At 41.5% G+C, this 25,471-nt stretch overlaps 1 protein-coding gene across 3 annotated transcripts in view; it reads right to left on the bottom strand.

Annotated features, from left to right (window-relative positions):
* Positions 1–25,471, bottom strand: part of SUSD4 (sushi domain containing 4) — a 75,116-nt gene that overhangs the window by 15,324 nt on the left and 34,321 nt on the right. For 2 of the 3 annotated variants that reach the window (XM_054821952.1, XM_054821951.1), the window contains exons 3-5: positions 16,687–16,899; positions 8,858–9,037; positions 5,140–5,328 (exon numbers count right to left, since the gene is read on the bottom strand). In XM_054821952.1, coding sequence (XP_054677927.1) covers positions 5,140–5,328; positions 8,858–9,037; positions 16,687–16,899 — 582 coding nt within the window. The remainder of the gene's footprint in view (positions 1–5,139; positions 5,329–8,857; positions 9,038–16,686; positions 16,900–25,471) is intronic. The other variant, XM_054821953.1, reaches the window with a different exon arrangement.

Below are 25,471 nucleotides of genomic sequence, written 5' to 3' on the forward strand. Positions count from 1 at the left end.
CCTCTTTGGCAGTTGAGCGACACTTGATTTATTCTCCCTCCTGCCTGTGAGCTGAGTAGGTGTAAACATGGAACAGAATCCTGGTGTACCTCTCTTAATTTCTTAATACCACAGTGTTTCACAACTTGCTTGTATTGCTGCCCTCTGCTCGCTCTACAGGATTTTTATCTGTTGGAGATCTGCTGCATCAACATTATCTTCCCTGAGGATATGCATCAGTCTGTCATGTTGGAATTTATCTAAAGCCTTCTCAGTGTCAACAAGGAAACACCGAGAGAAATCCGTTCGTACCAATGTACGGTATCTCAGGCTTAGGATTGCTTTATTCTCACTCCTGAACATTAAATGATTACAGACTGACTTGTATCTATTTTTCTCAGTGTATTGCTCTATGTTTCATCAAGAATTTAAAATATTTTAAGGGCATAGTTTATCAAACATGTAGCTCGGTGTCAATCACAATTTCTGGCATTAGCAATTGTTATGTAAGAATGAAGATTTTTTTTTGAAGCTTTCCTTCAAAGTATCCTGCATGTAATTGGGTAGAAAGTTTAAGCTACTTTGTTTTGTAGGATTAAGCGGCTATGGCATGTCACCTGTAATATCACCCTCTTCCGGTGCTCTTTTATGCTCTTTATTTTCTAGGTTCTATGTCAGCATTATCAGACCCTCTCTCCGAGTGTCTGTCCTCAGATTTCTGAACAGAATCAGTTTAAAGCTCTGTCTTGTATTCCTGCCCATCCAGAATATTTGTTTGTCTGTAGCACACTTGCTGGTTTTCTCATATGACTAACCTCCTTTTATTCTTCCAAACTTTCTGGGTGCTCTAGGTTGGGGGTTTTACGTTCTCCTGCACTTCTTCTGGTTTGTTATGCCATTTTCTTAACTCCTTCCTTCTCCTGTCTTTCTCTCATAGCTTCTATAACTTGCAGGATCCCTTCTGTAATCAGTTGTTAGCTTAGCGTTGTACCTTTTCACCTCCCCTCACAATGAGGTGGTTTTATATACAGAGTTCTGAAATGCCTTCAGTTTTCCTCTCTCTTTTTCCTCCCTTCTACTCATTGAATCGCCCCTTTGAGACCTATTCCTCATGTTTGTTTCATTTTTATTTTTAATCTACCTACAAAAATTTGAAATATTTTCTATTTAACATTCTTTCAAGCTTGACTTCAGCTAGAGAATCTACATATTGTGATGTATCTGATTTCCTGCAGGACCGGCTGTTGTGTTCAGCTGGGATGACGCTGAAACCAGACATTCCAGGTAACAGGATCATGTCTGTTGTTTGCAAATTCGATCAACCTGGTTTCCCTTTTAGTCTTAAATACGAAGCCAGGAATTCCCAGTTCCACTATCCATACGACTGCTTCATATTATAGCATCAGCGCCATGATCCCATTCTCCCAGCCTTTCCTCTCTCTGCCTGCTTTCCCCCCAGTTCTTTATAAGAACTATTCCTTAACATCTTCCTGGAAGTCTTCCAAAGGGCGTGAAAGATTTAAATACAGACTCCAGATGGCAAGGTGTGTAATCGTATGCAGAACATGTTCCCAAAATACTAATGGCCAGACTTTTTTTTTTTTTTTAATTTCTCCAAATCCTGTGTAATCTCTTATTCACCTTAAAGTATCATCTCATAAACATTTTGTAGTTCTATACATTTCATTTCACAGAGTTCCATACCAGGATATTTTCAAATGTTTGCTTTCCTCCAATGTTTTTGGAAGCTATCTGATTTTACAATTAATGTTGATACCTCATGTGGTAATCTTCAGTTTAAGGGGTTTTTTTCCCCCCCATCTTTTGCATATCTGATTTTACAGAAGGTGATCACTAACCCACATTAATTTCTACAGATGGATGATTAACCCCAAATTGGTAAGTTAAACATCATATAAATAAGTAAATTAACATTTTCCTTAGATTTTCATATATACTTGGAAGGCTCTAACAAATTTCAGTACAAAAGAAATTTAAAAACCCTTTTGCATAATTATGGAATTCCACTAGAAAAAAGGATATTAAAAAAGTTAAAGATGTAAATCAAGGAATTAAAGGAGAAAAAGAATTCAGTGTTAAGATGCTTCATCTCATCCTCTAAATGACCGTAAAATTTTCTAACACTGGTAAAACAACACAATTTCCTCTACCATCATTCTCAGATGCAGCCGGACCATTTCAACTGAAGCTTCCCAAATGATTCAGCTTGAGAAAGACACTCCAAAAAAAAAAAAATCAATCCAAATGTTTTAAATTTGGCAAAGGCACAAGCATTTAAGAAGAGGATCTCATACCAGTAAATACTCGGCAATCTGAGCGAGAGGCATCCTTCTTTGCCTGAGCTATAACAACTTCCCTGCTCAGATGGGAACAGCTGTTTGTGAGAAGCCGCTGCGTAACCCCGCAGTTGCGTTGGCTGCACTTCAGTACCAGGTAACTCGGTTTTTTGGCACTGCTGTGGCTAAAGCAACAGTGATCTTAATTATCAGGAAAACCTTCTTCCCTATCAGCAAAAAAAAAAATCAGTCTCTTGCCAGAGTCTGTGGAAGCACCGCGCTTGGCAATATTGAGAACGAGACTGGACTGGAGCATTAGAAATTGTGCTGTAGGATGGGAGCTGACTGCTCCCTGGTGTAACTTTTTACTGAAATGGAGCTACAAACCTTTAATTCAGAATTTATTTGGCCTAACAAAGAAGAGGGAAAAAAATCATGAGATGGACATATAGCATTTGTGTGATTATACACACACGTTTAAGAAATTCCTTCCGTGAAGGCTTGAAGAACATATATCAAAATGAGAAAGCTGTAAACAGCATTATTTATAGCAGAGTAAAAGCTGTAAAATGGTTTACTAGAGCTTCCTAACAACCATTCGCTTTTAATTGTTAGCATATTAAAATACTGAGCAGGAAATGTTATTAGAATAAATTTTGATTTGATCGTGGAAATAAATAAATGGAATTAATTTGTTATTTGCAGATTTCCTCTGTGAAAAATACTGCTTGGCGAGATTATACCTTACACATAAAAGGACCGCTGAAAAACGAGCTTGACATTGATTGCAAGGTGCAGAATAAAAAATATGCAGGGAGGGAGTTTCGTCCACTAATTAAGAGCAGTGGATTGTAACAAGATTCCCGGAGTCTGGCCCTCCTTGCATAAATCACTTGAACTAACGCTTTCAAACAAGGGCACCTCAAGTGGCTTTACCCCATCCAGATTTAATTTTGAAGTTCGCTGCATACCAGCTGAAGCATCCCTACAACAGCGTTCACAAGGGGAGCTGTCAGGGGTGACCTTCTAGCGATGCTGCTCTCTCTTCCGCCCCAAGAGAAGCAGGGACAGCCCCGAAGCTGAGGAGAACCCGCTCTCGCAAGCGTTACGCTCCCGACATTGGTCTCCTGCGGTTCACTCCACGCGTGCGCAGGTGGGACGCCAACGTGAAATCCCCACGGAAAGTTTTAACATTCAGAGAGAGCAATAAGAAAGCGATGAAAAGGGAAGCTGGATCTAAATCAAAACTCAGGAGGCCTCCCAGATGGCCTTGACCCAGCAGCCGCCACACACTGATCTCCCATCACACGTTACCGTAGTTGACTGGGGATGATAACTTTTGACATCTTATTTATACGTGGAACTGCCAGGGCAGCGGTTCTTATCTCATGTTTTAAATTATCAAGAAAAAAGAGCGTCTCCATGACTTCATAATACAAGCAATAAACAATGAGCACATGAGCTTTCCCAGGTATTTTTATAGGAGCTGGAATGCTCACCTGGGTTGAGTGAGGGTAAGACACAACTTTTTTCCCTTTCATACACTTGAGTTTCTGTATTTTAATGCTCTTATCTTCCTAACTGGAGAATTGTCATTTTTATCAAAACAGTTATACTATTTGGATTAAGCCTAACAGGGTCCTTCTGATTTTTTAATGTATTTTCCATGCTATAAACAACAACAGACAAACATTCTAAAAATGGCTCCCACAGACCTGATTTAGTATTAATCTTTTATGGTGTACTAAATAATAATAATAATAATAATAATAATAATAATAATAATAATAATAATATCATCTTGTTATGTCATTCCAAAATTGCCAAGGTATTTCTGAATATAAAACTTGAATTGTCAGTTAAAAATAAGGATCATTTTATTATTTTGGTGCAGTATATCACTTTGTTGATGCTGGCAAATTTTTGCACTTCCAGAACGCTTAGCATTTAGCTCAGTGACATAAGCATCACATATGAATTCCTGTAATTGCTTTTAGCTAAATTCTACATATAGATAGCTTCCTTACAGGCTTGAAATAGAGCAAAAATGTAGTCCTTTTAGGGGAGTGAAATGCAGAGGATGTATTTTGATTCTGATGACCTCCTAGGATGTTTCATTCAAGGTGCAGTATGAAGACGGAGGAAGGTAGTTCACAAGGTTTTGACAGCGTATGGAGCAATCCATTCGGTACCTTTGTTTTAGATGTATGGGATGCAAATAGCAATGCACTACAGTATCCTCCATTCCAGCACTGCAGCTATAGCCACAGATTATTCCTTTTGGCTCGGTACGATTTACCTCTGTTTCACACTGAATGGTTTTTATGTTCCTAATCAATAAATTAGCTCAGTCATTTTAGTTGCAAATCCTTCTTTAAGGTTAACTACTATGAGAGACAACAAATATTCAAGCATGCAGCATCGTGTAGCACTGAATAATGTTTGCAGCTGGCATAGCCCAAACTAAGAGCTTCTATGCAGTATTTTTCAGTTTATCATGGAAATCTATCCGTATCTATAGAAACTCTGACCATCTGCACACAAATGTGAATTCTGTAACTTCCGCGGTATTTTTATTACAAAAGCTGCAAAGAATTTACATTTTAAGGGCAAAGCAATCATTGTTAAGAGCTCCCTCTCTTGCATTTCAGACACCGAGAGAGCAAACATTAGTTAGGGAACACCAAGAGCTAATGGCGCAGCGAACCACAACGGGTTGCACGCAGCAAAACCCAGATACGCTCTACGTGGCCTGCGGAACCATTACATATGGCATAACTGTGGTTATAGCCCTGAGTTAAAAATCATACAGAGCATGCCGATTTTGCGAAATTGAAAGAAAAACAAACAATAAGACATTTACCTTCCACGTCAAGGCACCTAGGTGGGCTATCTGACCAGATAAGGTTATACATGCACTCAAGGAACTCTGCCCCTTCTAGTTTATATCCAGGGAAGCATTGATAATACACCACTGTTCCTACGGGGAAGGAGGACTCGAACTCAGATACGTTAATGTAACTATGAGGAAGAACCAATGGCCTCAGGCAACCTGCAAATTAAGAAGAGGGAGGTATCTTTTATTATAAGGTGCTTATCATCTCAGTCATCTTCACACGTCTTGGTTCTAATTCCTAAATTGAAGAGTGTGATATTTTTCATCTGCTCTGCTATGAACGGCATGCTCGTGTAACCTCCCTCAGCTACATGTGTCTCGTCATCCTGTTTCAAACCCTTTCATTGTTTAGCCCACACGCTTTGCTAGCGTGGGATTCACTCTCAGCAAAGCCAGGAAAGGTTTACTGAAAATGACAGTATTTTGTTTCACAAACATTCACTGGTTTAGCAGATGGCAATTTCTTTTTGAGGTAGAATCTTTAATAAATAAAGATTGTCATTTGTATAAACCATGAGTTTTATTCCTCCTCTTAAAACTGACAGGCATGTAAACCATCTTTCCTATTAAAACTGCTCCTGTGACAAAGTGCACACAGCTGTAAAAGATTTGCAGACAGAATTAACGATTTTGAAATTCCAGTTTGAGAAAGTCTAAAGTGACGTGATTTACGATGAGCAGTCCCATGATAAACGCTGAACGAGGTCTCAGATTAGGTTATCAAAAAGTTAAGGTACCTGTTATCACCAGAAACTGTAAATGCAGTCAGAGACGACGTTCTACGTCTGGAATTACTTCTGAGGGATTTGTACCATGGATGGTACTGAGCTGTGACAGTTAAATGGTCACCAGCCATATTTAGTGCAAGAAAGAGCAGTGAATTTAATAGATGACATGGTTTTATAACATGTCATTCGCATACGTTCAGAGTCTGTTTTGAGCTGGTATGTAGGTAGGAGTTGGTACTAGAGGACAAAAAAAAAACCCTCATGGCCTTAAAAATGACCCTCTGGGTAATACTTAATACTGTTGATTTTTTTAATTTGCAATAATGTAGGGGAAAGATGACTGGTAATCAGGGAATAAAAAATAATATTATAAAGTTATGAGACTAATAGGAGCTGCATTATGGCAATCCATAAATAGGTCTCTTGCCACTACTAGGAATTTGTGAAAGATGTTCATAGGACTCTCATAATTTTCAGTCTGAGGGGGAAACTAATATCAGTCTGAGAACTTGTTGTAAGATGCTGGCATCTAAAATAAAAAGTCTCGGCAGCACTTCAAGTGGTTATTTCCTTGCAATGGTCTTTTGAGGGAGAGGGACGAAAGCAAAAGAAAACAACAGAAAAAGCCTGAAAGCTTTTTACAGCACACTGTCCTACCAGAGCAATGGTTTTGATAGCTGTTTGACTAGCTGGTTATCTCTCTGCTTCGACAAAGCTTCAAGCATCCCATCTCCTGGCTACTACTCGTACCCCTGCATGCCCCACGCACAACATACCGGCTCCCGCGAACCAAGCAGGGCGATATAAGCAGCCTCCAGTGGGACAGAAAGAAAAAGCGCAGACTGCCTGAGCAAGACCAAGCTTACTGTCCTCTGAACTGTATCAGGGAAAATTTCATCCTGCTGGCTCAGAATGTTAATGCTCATTGGGTTCCTTTGATGCAGGACAGAGATTTACCTGAATTTGTGTGAGCGCCGAGTATTTGTGAAAATCCCTGAATCTCTAAACACCTCAAGCTGCTTGAAAACTTCATTTTGACTCTTTTTTTTCTTTTACTAAGTAATTCACATCATTCCACATCAGTAACTGTCATGAGTATCTCGTGGCAAAAATAGTCTGAGGTTGGATTCTTACACACTCTACAATCCTTTCCCGCTGCTCTGCCAGAAAAAGGCATCTTGGTGTCATGAGACTCCCCTGCCCGCTGTAATCAAAAGGCCATAGAAATGTAATTGACAGCTTACCTAGTGCAAGTAGACAAATGCCTTTGATGTTATTAGTGCTTGACAGAGCAAAAAGAAAATTCAGGAGTCAATTTTGGATCAGGGTTACAGAATTTGGCAAAATATGGCAGATGCTTGAATCTGAATTGCCTATTCTCTACCTGTCTGGTAGCTACAGCACTGCTCTCGTGCAATCGATTTCATAAGTTTTAGTGGCATTGCTTTTATTTTTAAAAGCAGTTAATATTGAATATTGAGTAGCAGCAATTGATTGTGTTTCGTAGTATAAATACAGCAAGAGAAGAAAGCAGCAAGCCAAGGGGTACTTTTGCTTACCCAGTTAAAACTGGCTCTCTCAAACTTTCCACCTGGAACTTTGGCAAATACAGTACCTACAAATTAATCTTTTGAGTATCCATCTCACTCAACTGCAAGAGTCTTAAACTACCTTGATCAGATGTGAGGTGTGCCCACTCCCAAAAATGGGCTGTATACGTCATACTGCCACACACCACGCCATTGCCAATAAGACACCCCAAAACTAGTGCCCACTTTTTTATGGGTTTGTGAAAACCTCTTGGGCTTTGCTGGCCCTCTTCAGATACACTGAGCTAGCCCTAAATTTCTACATGCCTGCACCATAGTCTACGACAAGACCTTGAGACACAGTTTGATGTGCCCCAAACTGAGGGTCCTCGCCATGGAGACCCATGCAAACTAAACTCCTGTAACTTCCGACTCTGGCGCCCACCCATCCCATCACTTCACAGCAGAAACGCCAAGCCCTGCCACCGTCACTCCCGAGAAGCGTCCCAGCTCCCTTGCCCACCTGCCCAGGCTCTACAAATCGGTGTGACGCTGTAATTGCGTGCGTACAGAGACCTGTCAGCTTTGGGAGACGACGGATGGGTTTGAGGAAAGTTAATACAAACCCCGTCTTCTCCTTAGCACAGACAGTTAAAATCTCTCGGCGCTGTTCAGCTAGTCAAGCTTGTTACCGAGACATGAATTGCTTAAAACCAAGTCAATGGTACTAACACATGCGTGTTAGAAACGGAAAGGCAATAGCAGCCCAGGGTTATTGAATTTCCCTTCACCAAAGCTGGCTTACCCCCAGCCGTTTCTCGCAGTCTGAGCGAAGCTGGCACTACTAATGCTGCTCGTTCTACAGCTAATGGCATTTCTGGCCAAAATCATTCCCGTGCACACCCCCAATTTTCAGTCAATACTGAAATACTGGGTTTAATGGACTGTGCACATGATCAACAACTCTGCTGAAAATTTCAACAGAAGAGCAGGTTCCAGCTTCTCTCCTCTACCCCTGACCGCAGCAAAAGGCAAAGAAATGTAAATTGCAGTTAGAAGCGTATATCTTTACAGAAATTAATTGGTGCAAAAATGTCAGTTGCCCATCAGACCTTTTGCTGAACCTTTGGCTGATTTAACCCGGATTTTTTTTAAATGCAATGTATCTGTGTCAGCTTTTAGACTAGCAAACAAAAAGCAACGTTTAAGGTAGTATTTTAAGTACGGGTATGTTCAGAAAGTGGCATATTCTTTCCTGCAGTGAGCAATGGGGAGGAGAAATCAAAGAACCCTAAGCAGCAGCGCTAGTCAAATACTGTACAGTGGAGCTTAGCGGATCACTGACATCCTTACGACTGTCGAAAAAAATATTGGCAAACTATCACAAGGTGCATGAGCTATAAAACAGGATGTGCTGGTGTACTAAACCTTGACAAATGGGCAGATTATCCCATGTTCCATCGTCTTGACATATTGAAACCATGTTGTCTAAGTCAGGGTAACGGATCTGGAATCCTTCATGACAGCTGATTATTAACTTATCTCCAGTCCTGTATGTCTTGTTATGAATCTCTGCATCTTCAACATGTGGAACAAGGCAATCTGTGACTTCATGAAAAAAAAAAAATAGTAACTTCATTAAAAAAACATGGCTATCTATTCAATAATCAAGCTCTTAAGCAAAAGTTATCAGTTAATCTAAGTGCTCTGCTTAAACCGTTTGGCAAACACATGCATTTCAGTAAATATGTCCTTTTCCTAGTTAACCATCGGTTGCAAAGTCTATAGCACTGTAGTAGAAGCTGATGTGCTGCAACAATGGATCACTCCCCCAGACTTTTTTTAAACAAACAAAATTAAGAGCATTTAGGAAGACTGTTTTTAATTTTGCCTGTCCATTCATCACGTGTGCAAATTGCACCGCACGGTCTGACTATCCCCGAGTCCCATGCGAAGGCAGACTCTTTGACAGCACTACGGACAGGACGAAAGAAAAGATAAAATACAGATATGGCATGAGGAACACAGAAAAACTGCAGTTTTAGCAGAGAGACAGATGAAAATTGGGTACATTTACAAGGGTTTATCCAGCTCCATTCCACAGAGTTTGTTATGAGACTGTCTTCACTTTAATCTCATTGATTCTGTTTTAAATCAGACAATTTTATGTGCCTGAATTCATATGCCTTTAGAGGGTGTGATTTTTAAGGCCCTGAGCAGCATCTCAAGTCCTTGTAGAAGACTCGACAAGGGAAGTGACTGCCAACATCTAGTGATATACAGGCAAGGGCTCTAGTACCTGTCTGTGATCCATGTTTTGGCCAGTCTTGTATCTCACTGTATATACCAGTACCAAAGACATCAAAACAAAAATAAACCCCAGAAGACTAAAAAAATAAAAAATGTTGTGGAAAGTGGAAGGAAAGGGTGAGGCAGGGTAAAAATCCCTCTGCTAATACTGAATAATTAAGAGACAAGCCAAGAGGATATGAAGGAATAGTCCAGGTGACTCAAAGTTCATCCTCCTTATAAAGGCAAAGTGAGATTAAACAGAAGAGAGGAAAAGATTAAATACTGGGAAAATGTAATCAAAATTATCTGTTTGTCTGCCAGCAGTCAATCCATGACAGAGATGGTGATAAAGTTTCCAGGCATCAAAACCCACAAAGTATTTCAAATAAAAGTAAGACAGTAAAAATATTATAAGCCTGGTTTATGCTGGGTTTTTTTTTCCCCCAACACTTCTACCGCAAGAGACAATTATCTTCATTTAGGAATACACTATTTATAAAAAAGAAAAAGAAGTTTCAGACATCCATTGAGACTTGCATAAAAGAGAAAGTTTCTGCCATTTTCATGGGTAATTCTTGCTGAAGAGGAAGAGGCAACTCTAAATTTGTATTTAACAATTAATTGTGAGCATGCACAAAGTAAAGCAATAGCAACAGCTTGCTAATTTGCTTTGAAGTGCAACTGGAAGCAAGATAAACTGTCATTTAGCATAGCACACGCAAACTACTAAGAGCAAATGTATTTCATAATGTATTTATTTATTTAGGCAAACTAGGAGATCTATTATTCTGAGACTCCATCACTAACTTTTACTAATACAAAGTGGAAGAGTGTTGCTTCCCCAGTTAAACCATACTTTCCTTTGTACCTTCCCATTATAGGGATGTTTTCTAAAATACATTGTACTTAGCTAACTTTTAGTATGGGGCGTGGACGTATGTCCTGGTTTCAGCTGGGGCAGAGTTCATTTTCTTCCTAGCAGCTGGTATAGTGCCGTGTTTTGGATTTAGGATGAGAGTAATGTTGGTAACACACTGATGTTTTGATTGTGGCTAGGCAATGCTTACACAAAATCAAGGAGGCTGGCACTGCACAAGAAGCCGGGAGGGGACACGGCCAGGCCAGCTGACTCAAACTGGCCGAAGGGATATTCCATACCATGTGATGTCACGCTCAGTATAGAACTTCGGGGAAGCTGGCCAGGGGCGGGACCACAGCTCGGGAACTAGCGGGGCATCCGTCTGCAGGCAGTAAGCAATTGTGCTGTGCATCACTTGTTTTGTATATTTTATTGTTGTTGTTGTTGTTATCTTCCTTTTCTGTCCTACTAAACTGTCTTTATCTCAACCCATGAGTATTACTTTTTTTTCCCCAATTGTCTCCCCCATCCCACTGGGGGGAAAGAGTTAGCAAATGTTTTAGCTGCCTGCCAGGACAAACCACAACAACATATTATTAGTCAAAAATTCTCCCATTTCTCTTGTTACTTATGGCTCCTTGGCTGCTGCTGCTGCTGCAGGTGCCTCCTGCTGCCTCTAACAGGAAGGGCTGACACTCTGCCGGGAGCTCCGAGAACCTGCAGCATGACGTTTTGCTGGAATTTATTCATTTATGAATGCCCGAGTCTGAGCGGATGCGTACCCTAACAGAAGGTTATAAATGCGCTGGGCTGAGGATGCAGACATCACCTTCAAAGGCTGGACAGTTTGCTCTCTCGCTCTCTCTGGCAAGTTAATCAGCAGAGGTGGCGGCAGAGGATGCCCCGCAAGAAACGCCTGACGCTAAGCCCTCAATGCTGTCACCAAGAGTCTGCCCTGGGCACCCCCGAGGATGGGACGACATAGGTGGGGATCCTGCTCCGCCACGCAGGAGGAGGTCGGAGATGGATGCCAGAAGATAACGTCAATGAACAGCTCACTCCTTCTGTTGCTGTACAAATAAAAGAGGTGTGTATGCACACACTGCAGCAAAATATGAGATTTCACTTTCAAAGTGGGGGGAATTGATTCTGTTACAATGATCTATTACAGCGGCTTCATCCCCATTATTCCAAGTAACAGCTACAGCTCACATCATTTTAATCGGCTGGATGTTGGCAGAGAACTGTGGTAAGTTGCTCGCTGTACCATCCTTCGCCTGCGACATCCCGGCTGACTTTGATAACAGGCCTCTGACAAGCCCCGGCTAAAGACGAGACCCGTGGACCACAATATTAGAGCTCTTTTTCCTGATGCTTTGCGAGCAAATGCTTCCCCACTGGCTGAATTTGTATTGTTTAGCACTTAGGCATAAATTGCAGTAGCCACCTCTCCGCAAACAACTGGATTAGCTGGCACAAATTCTGCTTGGAAAAGCTGATAATAAGCGACTGGATTTTAAAATGTCCTGTCCTAGAAAATAAACTGCTTTATTCTAAGTACTTTTCAGCAAATCCATGGAAGCAGCTAAACCATTTAAGGGAATACACGGTCTTTAACCAGCACCGAACAGCAATGGCTATGACTTACGCTCCTTTCTGGCAGTTTACTTCTGCTTACATCTACCGTGTGAATATTAAAATGGGTCAACCAAAAGCACGCCCTAGTTAGGAACACATTTCTTATCTTGCAAAGGCACAGAGAGGTGGGGTGCAGCCACCCTCCCTCCTCCCAAGAGCACCTGGACCATAAAGGCACCTCGGAAGGAAGGTATGACCTGGACACCGTGGAGATTGCCGCTCCATCCATGGGTACCAGCTGGCTTGGCACGGCTTGTGTCCGTGGCAGGGGAACTCTTACCCTTCAAAACTTGTCCCTGGTCCATGCTAATCCAGAAGGTGCTTGTAGGAATTGCTTGGGGAGTACTATTTGACATTGGCCAACACCATGCCAGGGACCTTTCTAACACTGTAACAGTACGTGCAATTGAAGAACGGTGCCCTGGGCAGTGCTCTGGCACTGTTTTGTTTACTAGCCTGTATGTAAAGTCAAATGCAGAGCTCCAGTGCTCCATGTGTCTCACTGGGGAGCAGTCTCTGAACTAGCCTTGACTACACCTAGCCACAACATTGACAGGCTGGAACAGAGAGGAACAGGAAGGATGAAAGGAACATGATGAAGAATGGGTTGAACGCAGGGACAGCTCATCTGGACCCTGTGCTCTTAAAAGTAAACTTTTAAAATTAATATTGCCTCTTGTTTTTTACTAGTGTTAGATCCATAGTACTGTGTTAGTAGGATAGTTTTGCAGATGGCAAACACAGTATTTCAGTGCATATTTAAATAACACTTTCTTGTCTTTGCTTGTATTACAACAGTGCACAGAGACTTCGCCTAAGATCTGCGGCCATCGTGCTAAGCACAGGTTACAAACATCCTACAGTGCTTGGAACCAGGCTTAAGGATCGACAACCACTGGGCAAGACAGTTAAGAGATGGAGAAATAAAAACATTTCAGTCATCTCACAGATCGAGGGACAAAGGCAAAGAGAAATGAGTGCTCAACGTCGTACAGGAAAACTGTAGCCAAACTATGTACTAGTCCACTACTTTTACTGCAGGTTTATCATCCCTGTCGCTGGGAGAATGAGGCACTGAGGACATCTCGAAGGCGTCCGCCTGGAAAAGCACTGGGAGAGCAGGGTACAGCTCTTCGCTTGGCTGCCATCCCCACGTACACTGTAAATTTAGATTCAATCTCATAGGAAAGAGGTAGCATTTGTTCCAAGTAGAGCAACAGTCTCAGCAGCCACATTATCACAGTGGGAGAAGATTAGATTAAAGTGTGAACAACATGACATATTGCTCTTAAACAGTAAATACAAAATTCCTACCTTAGAGCTTTGGTATTTATGTGCATAACCGTATTAGAATTGATGGAAGTTACAGTCACAACATGCTGTAGTTCAACATGAGAACGTAACTCTGAGCGCACAGATTTTTGACGGGGCATTTATTGGGCACCTAGTCATGCAACTTCATTCTCATACTGACACTTAAAACCTCCTGCCTCTTAACGAGAAATGACAGACCTATAAAATCAAATTGATTGGATGAAGAGCTCCAGGCAAATGTATTAGTTTTAAAATCAATGACATTCTGAAACGAGTTGCTTTGCTTCCTTTGGTAAATAGCATTCATTTGTGATTAGAGATTGTTCTAGTAAACACATTTGACAATTAAATGTACATAACATATAGACATAAAATTATATGTAACCATCCTTAGTTGAATCCAAACTTTTGAGATTAACTTGAAATGAACTGCAGTATTGAGTGTTTTTACTGTTCAAGCTCAGCTGGCAATATCTGACATTTACATATCCTGGGATGAGAGGCGTGTATAGCATACGATAGCAAACGTGGCAATCAGCCCCTGCCTTAAATGGGGAAATGCAATATAAAGTTCATTTTGCCTTGTGATAGCTAATGATGAATGGTAAAACATTAACTTCTTACTTCTCCAGTAGTTGCTACAAATTTCAAATTCCTTTTTATATATCATTACAGAATTTCTGCAGCGAGGGTTTTTATGTGTGTCATTAGACAGCTGAGAATTACAAACCCTGTTGTAATTCCTCCCTAACTGCTCTCCAGATGTGCTGTGTTCCTACAGTACCCACCTTCTATCACGCTCCTCTCTCATGATGCTGCTCCCAGTACACAAAAGGATCACTCTAAAAAGCACTTAAGCAAACGCTCATGGATTGCCACTGAACCTTCGCTTAGCGTTTCTCTTCAATCAGTGGTTGTATTGTGCATTGGAAAGAAGAATTAATTCCGTCATCTAATTTTTTTTCCCTATTGCTAAACCCTAGGATTGTTTTAATAATACCTGAGGTATTATTATATTGTTAATCAGGAAAGTACTTAAGCACTTGTTTCACTAAATCCTAAATCAGGGTCCTACTCTTCAGTCCAAATAATAAAAAGCATTTTTGCGTATGCCTAATTTTGAGCACAGAACTTTAACAAGACTAATCACATAATTACAGTTATGCTGAAGCTTAAGTGCTTTGCTTGATCAGAGCATTGGCTTGCAATCCTTTTTAAGTGTTCTGTGCTGTAAAGTAATGATTATCTCTTAAGCAACTATTGTCACGTCATCCATCACATTCTCATCTTCCGATTTCTTTCTTTTTTTAAAAACACCCGGCTCAAGTGTTAATCACACTGACATCAGTGACAGTTTTGCTGTCGATGGCACTGTGATCAGAAACTTCCTCCACAGGTTTCCACTGGACTCGGGGGCCTGGGAAAAGGTTTGAATATTCAATAAAACATGTTAACGCTCGTTTTAACAACTGCAGTGGGTGATGCAGGTATTATTTCAAAGATGCATATCAAAATTCCCAGAAGCTGCCTGCACTGGTTAAGAAAACAGACTTTCCAAGCGTTATAGCGTTTTCTGGTAGTTCGAATACCCAGCACAGACATCTGCTGCTGTCACTCTACATGTCTTTTTTCTTAAATAACGATGAGAGACAAGGGCACTTATGAAAGGTGGCTGCAAGAGGAGAGGGCGTGAATTTCGTACGCACATTATTTTTAAAGGCATCGGGTTGTTTCTTTGAAGCTGCCCCACGCCATCATGACGACCAGGTGTTACTGGCCCCCGTTGCCTTTACGTTCTACCCATCAGCCATGGCCTCGGCGCACGCCATGGGCCAGCTCACGACTGCGCCCCTCCCGGCCCCGTAGCCCGTGGCATCGCACATCTCCCGGAGTCCGTATTCTACCAAGACCTCCCCTGCCAAGGGCAGCACCCTGATAGACCACGGACGACGTACCAGCTGCCTCTGGCTGCTCTCGCCAATACCTCACGCGCCGCTAACCAGCCCTCTGGTTAGGGTTGTTCCCTTCACCAGCCCCTCTTGCCCCTCCTGTGGCAGCCCTGTCCTGGCACGGGACTCTCACCCCCACCCGCCCATCAGCGTAAACAAGTCCGTGCAGTTTTTATACACGCTGAACGACGCGTGATCCTACGTAGTAAGCGTGCTTATGAGCCGCGTAAGTCTTCGACTACTTTTGAACGAAGTGCATGTGTTCATCTGATTTTAAATGATGGAAGGCATCGTGAAATGGAATTTATCTTGCTCCACCTTGAAGACAACGAGGCAACGGCTAACGACTTCAGTGGAGAAGTCACAACAGTAAAATGTACATGCTTGATTTAACTAACACTTTTCATGTCTGCTGATTTTAGTAGCTCTGTTGACCAAAAATAAATCAACAAAAAGAACAAGTTCCATCTTTGATATACTTGGTGAAATAAATCGTTTGTGCTGCTTGGATCTATTTTGGCCAAAATTTACATTTATGATATTCAAATTAATCCTGCCTCTATCTAACTCTTAGAAGAAGAAAGTAATTTAATGTCCTAGTTATTTAAACCCAAATACAATTTCAAAAATGCAATGCAATAAATCGGTTTATGCCATAATAGTCTGAATTATCTCAAAGTAAACTTCTACCATGACTTTAAACTTCTGCAGTCCATGCGTATTTGATTTTCCTACTTGAATCATGCACACGTCATAAAATATCATTGTTTAAAATGCCCAGTTAGCAGGAGCAGTGGAATTGGAAATTCATCATATTTTCCTAGTAAAATATTACAGAAAGCAGTATTAAGTGGGCAGCTTTAATAAATAGTTACAAACAGTTTACTTATACTGGAGGTTGCTTCTTCTCTCTGCATCAATTTGTGACTAGTAAAAAGGTGAAATGTATTAGCTTTTCTTCTTCAGATTTCTTTATGTCCCTTTCAACACATGCATGCGTGCACACACACAACCTCTCACGGTATAAATTCAGCTGACACATGGGGATTATGGGTGGGATGGATGGGAAGCTAAAGTATGTATCAGATAAGACACAGTGAAATGGACTCCAGTCTTTTGTGCTTTGTGGTGAGACACACGGACATGGTACACGGACGAGTGAGAAGAACTGACGCTGGTGAACTGCTTTAAGAAAACCGACTTACCTTCTTGTAGGCACACAGGTTTATCACTTGGTTTCCAGCTCAGGGAGCCATTAAAGTGTCTCACGCAAAGTTTTTTTGAAGTACCGTTAAGCCTGTATCCTTCTTGGCAATGAAACCGGACTACCACACTTTCAAAGAAAACACCTGCACTGGGTGTCTTGTATCCATGTTCAGGAGCTCCAGGATCAGCACAAGCATGTAGGTCATCAAACCCTATGTCAGACAAAGATACAAACTGTGTTCATTTACTTCTCACGCAGCTGTCGTCGTGCTTTTTCTAAGTTTTTCCATTTGACATTTAATTTTCATGGGGGCCTTACGTCATCCACTAATGACCACCAGCAACCCTACTTGGGTACCGGGTACTACAGACTCAGGAGAGGACCAGCGGAAATACTCAGGTGACAGAAATACTCCTCTCTTGTCGTGCAGCTGCTGAAGAAGCAAAGTCAACCACACTCCTCAGTAGCTGACCTGTATAAAAATAAAGCACTTGACCCAACCTACCTGTGGGGATTGCACAGTAACGTATCGGTAATTACTCTTGGGGACTATGGGATTTTGGAGGTCTGCTACAGTCACTGGAAGGAATAATAATGTGTCAGAAGCTGAGAGGAAGAAGAAATAAAGAAAAGGGCATGAAGTCTAACTGCCATCCAAACACGTAGTAACTGAAAAAGAAGACGGGCTGCTAGGTACAGGAAGATTAAGAGCAGGGAGGGAGCTCCACCACAGGGAAAAGGGACACTAGATGTGTCCCTTTCGGATGCATGCGATCCCCCTATCACATTGGCTTGGTGCTCCTACCAAATTCTTAAAACGCTGTTATGGGAGCGCTGTATTACTGCATTGACGCCAGAAGGGAGTTTGTAAAGCCCTTTACTTCACAAAATTAACCGTAAAATAACAAACAAAACCCAACAGTTGCAATCATAAAATGTGACTGTTTATCACTTTATCAAACTCATTTCAATGTCATTTGCATAAACGGAAGCTTTTTTTTACTGCAAAGCAACAAAGGTTTAGTGCAGCACTTAACAAGTGCTGCATACTGACAGAGCAAATGGCTTTGCAACAGGAACAGCAGGGGGGCAATTAATGCTGGTGGGAGGGACGCCTGGAAAATTTGAAAACCATTGCATTGTAGCTTTAATGTTTTGAGTTTAAAAGAATAGTATCAGAGAGCCTTAGCTACTTCCTGCATAAGTATGAAGTGCCTCCGCGGTACAGTCAGAGAGAAGGAAGATATTACAGTAGAAGACTTTCCAAAATAAATCTCCATTTCCCGAGGCCCAATCGTTCCCTCCACCGAAGGGCTCGCTGTGACGCTGTGGCAGCCAAATGGAGAGCGCTGAAGGTGGTAAGGGGCTCTCGCATTTGAACACTGAATTCCTCCCTTCAGTCCCCTGGCTGAAGGCTGCCAGTGGAGAAGAGAAGAAGCACACGCCGAGCCACCGCGTTGTATGTCCAACTACCCGCTCCTGCTAGCAGAGGCAGGGCATGCTGTGGGGTCACCAGAGAAAATTGCATTTTCCTGACTCCATACACGGCTGATTTTATGTGAGTCCAGGTCACCGCGCTGAACTCCCCCACCAAGCTACAATTTCCAGGAGGTGACCCCACGGCCGGAACCCAGCCCGAATAACTATGTGACATGCGTGCTGGAGAGAGCTGTCACCGACACCCAGGCTCTGCCGCTCTGCAGTGCTCCGACACCTGAGATTTCACCAGTGCCCCCTCCCTTTGCACTGCTGAAGCAGCACAGAAGCAGCAGAGCATCTTGCTCTTTGGTGGTTTTACTCCTCTGTCCAGTGAAGTTTATCGTGGGAACTGAAGGGTCAGTGCAGTAGCGAAGTCAAACAAACCTCTGAACTTCACGGGTGCTCGTCTGCCACATTGCCCAAGACTCTCTATCATTTGCTAACACGACGAATGAGGAGAAGTACACTCATTATGTTCACGGGATTACACACTGCAGGCAATACTTAATAATAGAGAAGGGCTGTCCATTTTTACTGGAGATTAAAAAGAAGCTTCTTATGCTTCAGGCAACAAACCCACACCCTTCAATAAATTCAGTGATGATCGTAATTATTTTCCATTAAACCAATGGTTAACATGACATTTAGCTCAATTTGTTACTTTGGTAATCTCAGAATTTGCAGTCAAGCAAGGAATATTATAACCTACCTTGAAATATGTGTCCTTTCTTACTAGCTGCATCAGGGAAAAGTACACAACTGCCTACTACTACAACAGAAAAAAGAAAGGTGCTGAGGTCACATACAATTTTCCCGGTAAAAAAATGAGCCAAGGTCATTTCTCAGTTTTCATTAAGTCAAATATGCAAAGTTAAGAGATTTTTGGGCGCGTCAGCATAAAACCCAACACAGAAGGCAAGAATGTTTTTTTTTCCCTAGTGCAGCCTAATTCTGTGACCCTACCACCACTTTTCTGGTGACCTTTCACAAGCAAGGATTTTCGTTCCTCCTAGGGACTGTTTTGCTGTAGGTTGATCTCTTAGATTCTTTTTCTCGAGCGCAGTTTGTGAGCACACAAATCCATCCCCAAGGGAAATTCCCAAGAAGGAACTGGAACACCAGTGGAAAAACTGAATTATGTACCCTCTAGTTTCTACAAAGCCAGCAGCCAACTGTTATTCAGCTACTGAATAAGAGATGAGACATGGAATCAGCACAGGATCACTGCTTCCATGCAGCATTTCCATTGCTGGTTCCTGAAGCAAGGAAGAAGGAACAAGCCTCAGGGAACAGCCAGTCAGGTGGATTACAGATGCAGTATGGTAACTTCTCATGGTAAGATCATAAAGGCAAAGCAAACACACCCCCAGTCCCGTCTTTTCTCCATAGACATCAACAGTAGACTTGACCCAAATCTTAGTCCTACTAAAATCAGTGGAAGTCACTTGCGTGGCAAGCTTCTTCTAGAAAATGTGTATGAACCAGGCAGCAAGCAGTGAAGCCAGCGCTGTGCCACCTCTTCCTGTGCTTTGGCAAGAGAAGGAGGCAAGGACGCGTGTGAAGGAGGTACAGCGAGGCTGGCCACTGCGCTGAGGATCTCCCCGTGCGCAGAGGGCACCGCAGGTGTTTTGAAGGGGCCAATACAACCTAGAGAAGCCAGGAACTGCTCTGATTTTCACCAGGGTTGCTCCTCTCTTGCACAAAGAGGTGTGCCGAGTATTTCAACAGCTTATTTAGCTGAGAGCAAAGCCCACCAGTCTTTTCCAATTTAAGTATGAAACTTCTGGCACAATATTCAACAACAGTAATGCTGAAACATCCCTGAGAATTGCCATCTTCTAGTTGTCCTTAATGATATCAGACTCAGACCCTTTTCGTAGCCTTTTCATATAATCTCATCTAATTAGGCTCCGCTCTATCAGAAATGAGTAAATGCATGTCTTCAGTGAAATACAGCTTGGTAAGTTAAATCTTTTTTTCTCACAATTTTTAGTTTCTCTCCTTTTTCAAAGCTATGCATTTAAGAGCAGCTACTCAGAGTTGTGATACGGTATTTTCATAATGGCAGCAGTAATCTCAAGTTATAGATGGGGCATCTTTTGCTTTGGTCTCTTTAGAACCTGATGAAACCAGCTTTCAGCCAGAGCCGCAAGATAAATCTTTGGAAAAAACCATAAAAGTTACATAAATGGGAAAGCAAATCTTTTGGTTATAATAGAAAGGTGTTATCCTGCAGGAAAGAGTATATCAAATGAGATAAAAATAACTTAGAACTACAATGGATTCTGTTTCTTTATAAACCCTTCAATGAGTCTTTGGGGAAAAGAATGAAATTTTACTTTGACTTTTTCTGATGGTTACAAAGAGGGAAGGGGCAATCATTAGCACCTACTAGTAAAAACTATACAACATCCTTGTCAAATAAAGCAGTAAATTGTCATGTAATCTATATAGTAAAAATTTAGTAAGGTCAGCAGCCATCATCTTAACACTGTATCACTAGCAACAACTTTATGGGACGTTATTGTATGGCTTTAAATCCCTAAAGACTACACAATTAATGCTGGAACTGACTATTTCAGTAATCAAAATATCTTAATATTTAGTCTAAGTTGCAGACGTCCTGTATCCTGGCACCTTCAAGGGATGTTGTGTAAAATATAATGAGCAATAATACCTTCTGATAAGGTTAATGAGTGTATAAGGTCATCATCACCAATAAAACATGCAGTTGATACAGAATATATTTTGGTTGTAGTATTTACCATATTTCTACTGTTGGACCAACAGGATGCCATCAGAAAATAGCAATGATCTTAACCTGGATAAAACACAAGCAGGTTATATGGGTTCCTATCTTACCTAAGTTGCTTTGTATTGTCAGTCAGATAAAAATGATGTCAAATTAATCGGAAGACTGAAAAACAAGCAATGCCGTCCTTGGGGTATAAAATGAACCATTATAATTCATTTGAACAGACTGTATTTCTAGAATTCTGCATTACATGTTCTCAAACATACAATGATTCAGCTCGTCCCCGATGAAAAGCTTGAAATATTGGAAGCCAGGGGAAGATTACCCATTTGTGATAACAAGAAATCATGATAGCCACAACTGAACTTCAGCCATGCCTGAAAAAAGGCAGGAGGAAGAATCCCTCAGCTCTTCCCGTCATCCTCTATCTCTCCGCACCTTTTTCTCAGTTCCCTCTCTTGTTTCCCTCCTCCCTCACCTCCGTATCTTACAGCTCCTTGTAAATTCATGGTGCTGGCAAGGTGATTTCTAATCTAGATTTGATGGACTACTTTGCCTCTAAAACCGCTACATAGCATTTCACTGACACACCACTGATGCATGTTAGCTCAGAAATGGCTGCACTCGTTCTTAACAGAGACATCACTCTCGGTTCAGTTTGTTACATACACACAGTGAAGGAAAAGCGACATATAATGCGTAAAAAGCAACATATAATGCGTAATAATATTCAAGAGAGAGAGTATTTTCAGTGTTTGTCTTCAGCACGACAGAGAACGGGCTTCTCGTACCGCAACGCCTGTGTTTGGCTTCACTAAATCAGCAAGTCCTTTCTGTCTCAGTCGGGGGTAGAGGGAGGCAGAAGCTTTGCAGCCTGTGGCGGGACCAGACTGCCTGCATGCACATTTTATAGGGAGTCTGTAAACACTGCAGGAGCAGGTTATCTTAGGCCAGCTCTCAGTAAAAAGCCGTATTAGGACTAAAGCAGAAGGGCCACAAGTGCAAACGCGCCGAGGGCTTGCTCGTCTTCTACAAAGGAAAAATCCCTTAAGAGTTTCTGCCCTGTTTCTGTGAAAGCCAGGCAGGCACAGCATTTTGTGCCTTCGGCTGTTTATGCTTCCTCGCTGCTGATGACGTTAATTGAACTATCCGCGTACCCCTGTAACAAGAAAAGGAAGGATGTGCTTCGATTAGCATCTAGGCTTGGAAGTGAAATGAAATTATAAACCTGTGATTTCATTAGTGAAATGCCTGCTAAAATCTAAACTCTCTTTAATCCCTTAAGGGTCACTAATGCTTAAGCTTCCCTGAGACTTCAGCAGCTTTGTAAAAACCCTGCCCTGTTTAAGATGTGAATCACAACCTCCCTTGCCATCCTTGCAGAACGTACTCCCAACTCCCAGCGCTGTTGGATATCCCTCCTCACTCGGCTGAGCCTTAGCCAGGGCAGCCTAACAAGCCACTGGAAGAAAGGGAGAAGTTCAAATTACTTTGTAGGAGAAACAAAACAGCAAATAAGACCTCCAGGGGGTGGGTACTTAAGCCACAAGCTGATCTATAAAATCAAGAACATTAAGCTCCATTCTCCTTCATATAACCCAGGAGCGTCATAGCAGAAAAATAAGACAATCAGCGTGCAATGCGGTTCACGAGCACCAAAACCACCCATCTGCAATAAAAAAATGAACATGCAAGCCCTGCACGAAGGGCAACGGGCTCCAAGACAGGCAACTGATCATTCAAAAGGCTGAAAGGTTGCCTCATTTGCAATTCCCCATTTTTTCTTACCTTTCTTATATTTCGTGTCCCCTTCTCCTCCAACCCAAACCCCCCAAGCCAACTCACCGCCCGCCCTTGCACCCTCCCATTAAGACCTCCATGCTCCCAAATCTTGCCCACCACCGTGCTCACCACCTCGCTTTCTCCTCTTCTCAGTGCACGCTTGGAAAGGAGCAGTCACTCAGAGATGCTCCTAAGAGCGATGGTCAGCTCAGCCTTGAAATCCCTACTCAGGCATGACAAGTCCCTGGGCACTTTGGCGCTAAATCAAACCGACATCTCCCCGGAGAGCTTAAGGATTGCTGCTCCCCCCTCCCAGAGCAGGCACAGGGGAGGGAACGTGAGGAGCCGTAAGCAGGACAAAGCCACGGTGGGCAAAAGGGACCTTCCAGGAGCCACGCTGGAGCTGCTTCTGCCTGGGAACCTCACCAGGGAGAAAGGGAGAAAAGCCGCAGCATCAGCAGGGCAGGTTCAAGGGCCCTGCATCGGTGGCTGCAGATGTAACATCAGCACCTTTACTGCAAGGGTCACGTCTCCAGGTAGTGACTCCCCCCACCACTCAGGGCTGACAGCACGCCCCGGCTGGTGCTCCACCAGTGTCATGCAGCAGGGAACAAGCTCAATTTTGTACCCAGAGAGGTGATCACCATTTTAAATTTTGAACGTGAACCTTCATACGGGACTCTTATTACCCCGACATCAGGCTAGCGCATAAGAAAAACACTTAAAATTGCTGGAAAAGGAAGATGGTTTAGCATACAATCAGCGGAGCACTTCGGTAAACTCACAGCAAACTAAAAAGACGCATTCGTTTGTTCTTGAAAACAAGTTTCTTATAATTAACTTCTTAAACAGCACAGGCCTGTCCCTTTAATCGTAACTTCTCACACTTAATACAGCTTTGTCTTCTTTGTAAATAAGCCATTTCATTTATAATGCAAGAAGCACTTGTTGCTTCCCGACTTTTGTAATCCAACAATTCTGGCTGCATAATTTATGAAACTTTATCAAATGTCATGTGCGACTGTGTGATCCTCTGAACCCACCGTCCCTTACATGAACAACAAAAGCAGAAAGTGAATCTGCTGGTGGTTCTGCTGACAGAGCTCAGTTCTTCCATGGTTTTATCACCAAAAGTTACCATGGCTATCTTGGGGTATGATTCAGGGTGAACAAAAGCCAATTTATCACACAAGAAATCCCGCAACCTCCTCCCAGTTCCTAAACGTTTAAACGGGATATTTAGTTTTTGAACAAAGGCATTGGAAATGATAATACTTGCACGCTGGGGCCTAAACTGAGGCCAGTTCAAATCAAGCATAAAGGCAGAAATAACTAAAAACCTAAAGCCAGAGTTTGTTCAGCTTTCTGCAAATATAAGGGGAATATTTCCTTCATTTCCATTTATTCAGCTAATTCAGTTTAATGACTAGTTCTAGTCAAGCTGCAAACTACCAGGAATTAAAACAGTATAAAACAATGGGTGGTTTTTTTTTTCTATTCTGTGAAAAAGAAGCAGGTAAGAATAAATGACTTCTTCAATTTCCTCGTTACAGATAATACTTCACATTTCTAAGTGAATTTAAAATATAAAATGTGCTTAGATTTATTTTTATGCATATTTTTTTATACTTAAGGTAATTCTAACTACTTAAAACCAGTTCTTCTTTAACATGGTAGTTCCACTCTTCTTATCTGTGAATTCTAGTTGCAGACACATGCACTTTGACATAGATGACGAGTTTTTGAAACAAGCTAATTAAAAAAAAAAAAAATCAAATGACATCTTTTACCATAACAAAAACAAGGATGCAGTAAATGCACATGAAGCTTTATATATGCGTCAATAAATGGGCACATACCTAACACATCCTCCTATACCTTATGCTTATACGGCACTGTAATAAAGATATTTGCTAACATGTGCTTGTTGACTGGTGACCCGTAAGAGTCATCGTAAGTAATTAAATATGTACAAATCCAAAATATAAAATATTAATATATCATTTATGAAAAGATATCCTTTTTTACTGATTTAAATAAGTAAGCTCATTACTTTAAATCAACCAACCCTACTTATATTTTCATTCTCATATGTAACATTTTATATATTATATGTCTAAGGATTTCATTAGAGTTGCAATATTGTCAATGTGGGAATCCAGCCTTAGGTCACTAAACAGGATTAATAACAACACAGAAAGCTACTAATAAAAAAGTGCCAAATAAAATAAAACTATACTCCCATAATTTCAAGAATGTTACGGGCCTGCTGTGTTTTTAAAAAGCAATATCTAAGTATTGTTGTCTATCTGTCCCATATTTTTAGCACTCTGGAAAAAATTAATTACCATTACCAAGAGTTAGTTTAAACATTTTTAGTCTAGACAGGCATCCCTTAGGAAATATAGCAAAAAAAAAAAACCCCATAAAAAATGAATCATGAGCTAGTTACTATAGTAATATTTCTTCTAGGCCAATAGCATATAATATTATTCATCATAGCAAATCCAAAGTAATGAAATGTCACACTGTTCAGCAGAGATCCTTGTTTCTATAAGATGCAGGAATCAAATACTCAGAGGTATGAGTTGGGGGTTTGGTATTTATGCTCTACTCAACTACAGACTTCCCTAGATAATGTTATATTTTTATTGCACACAACAGTATGGTAATCCAACAATTTTGGCTTTTCAGGTGTGCTATAGAAATTGATTTTATACTTTCCCAAGAACAGGCAGAATTGGATATAGGGACAATCAGGATTAAT

Source organism: Grus americana, chromosome 3, assembly GCF_028858705.1.
Source record: "Grus americana isolate bGruAme1 chromosome 3, bGruAme1.mat, whole genome shotgun sequence".
In the NCBI taxonomy this organism is placed as follows: domain Eukaryota; kingdom Metazoa; phylum Chordata; class Aves; order Gruiformes; family Gruidae; genus Grus; species Grus americana.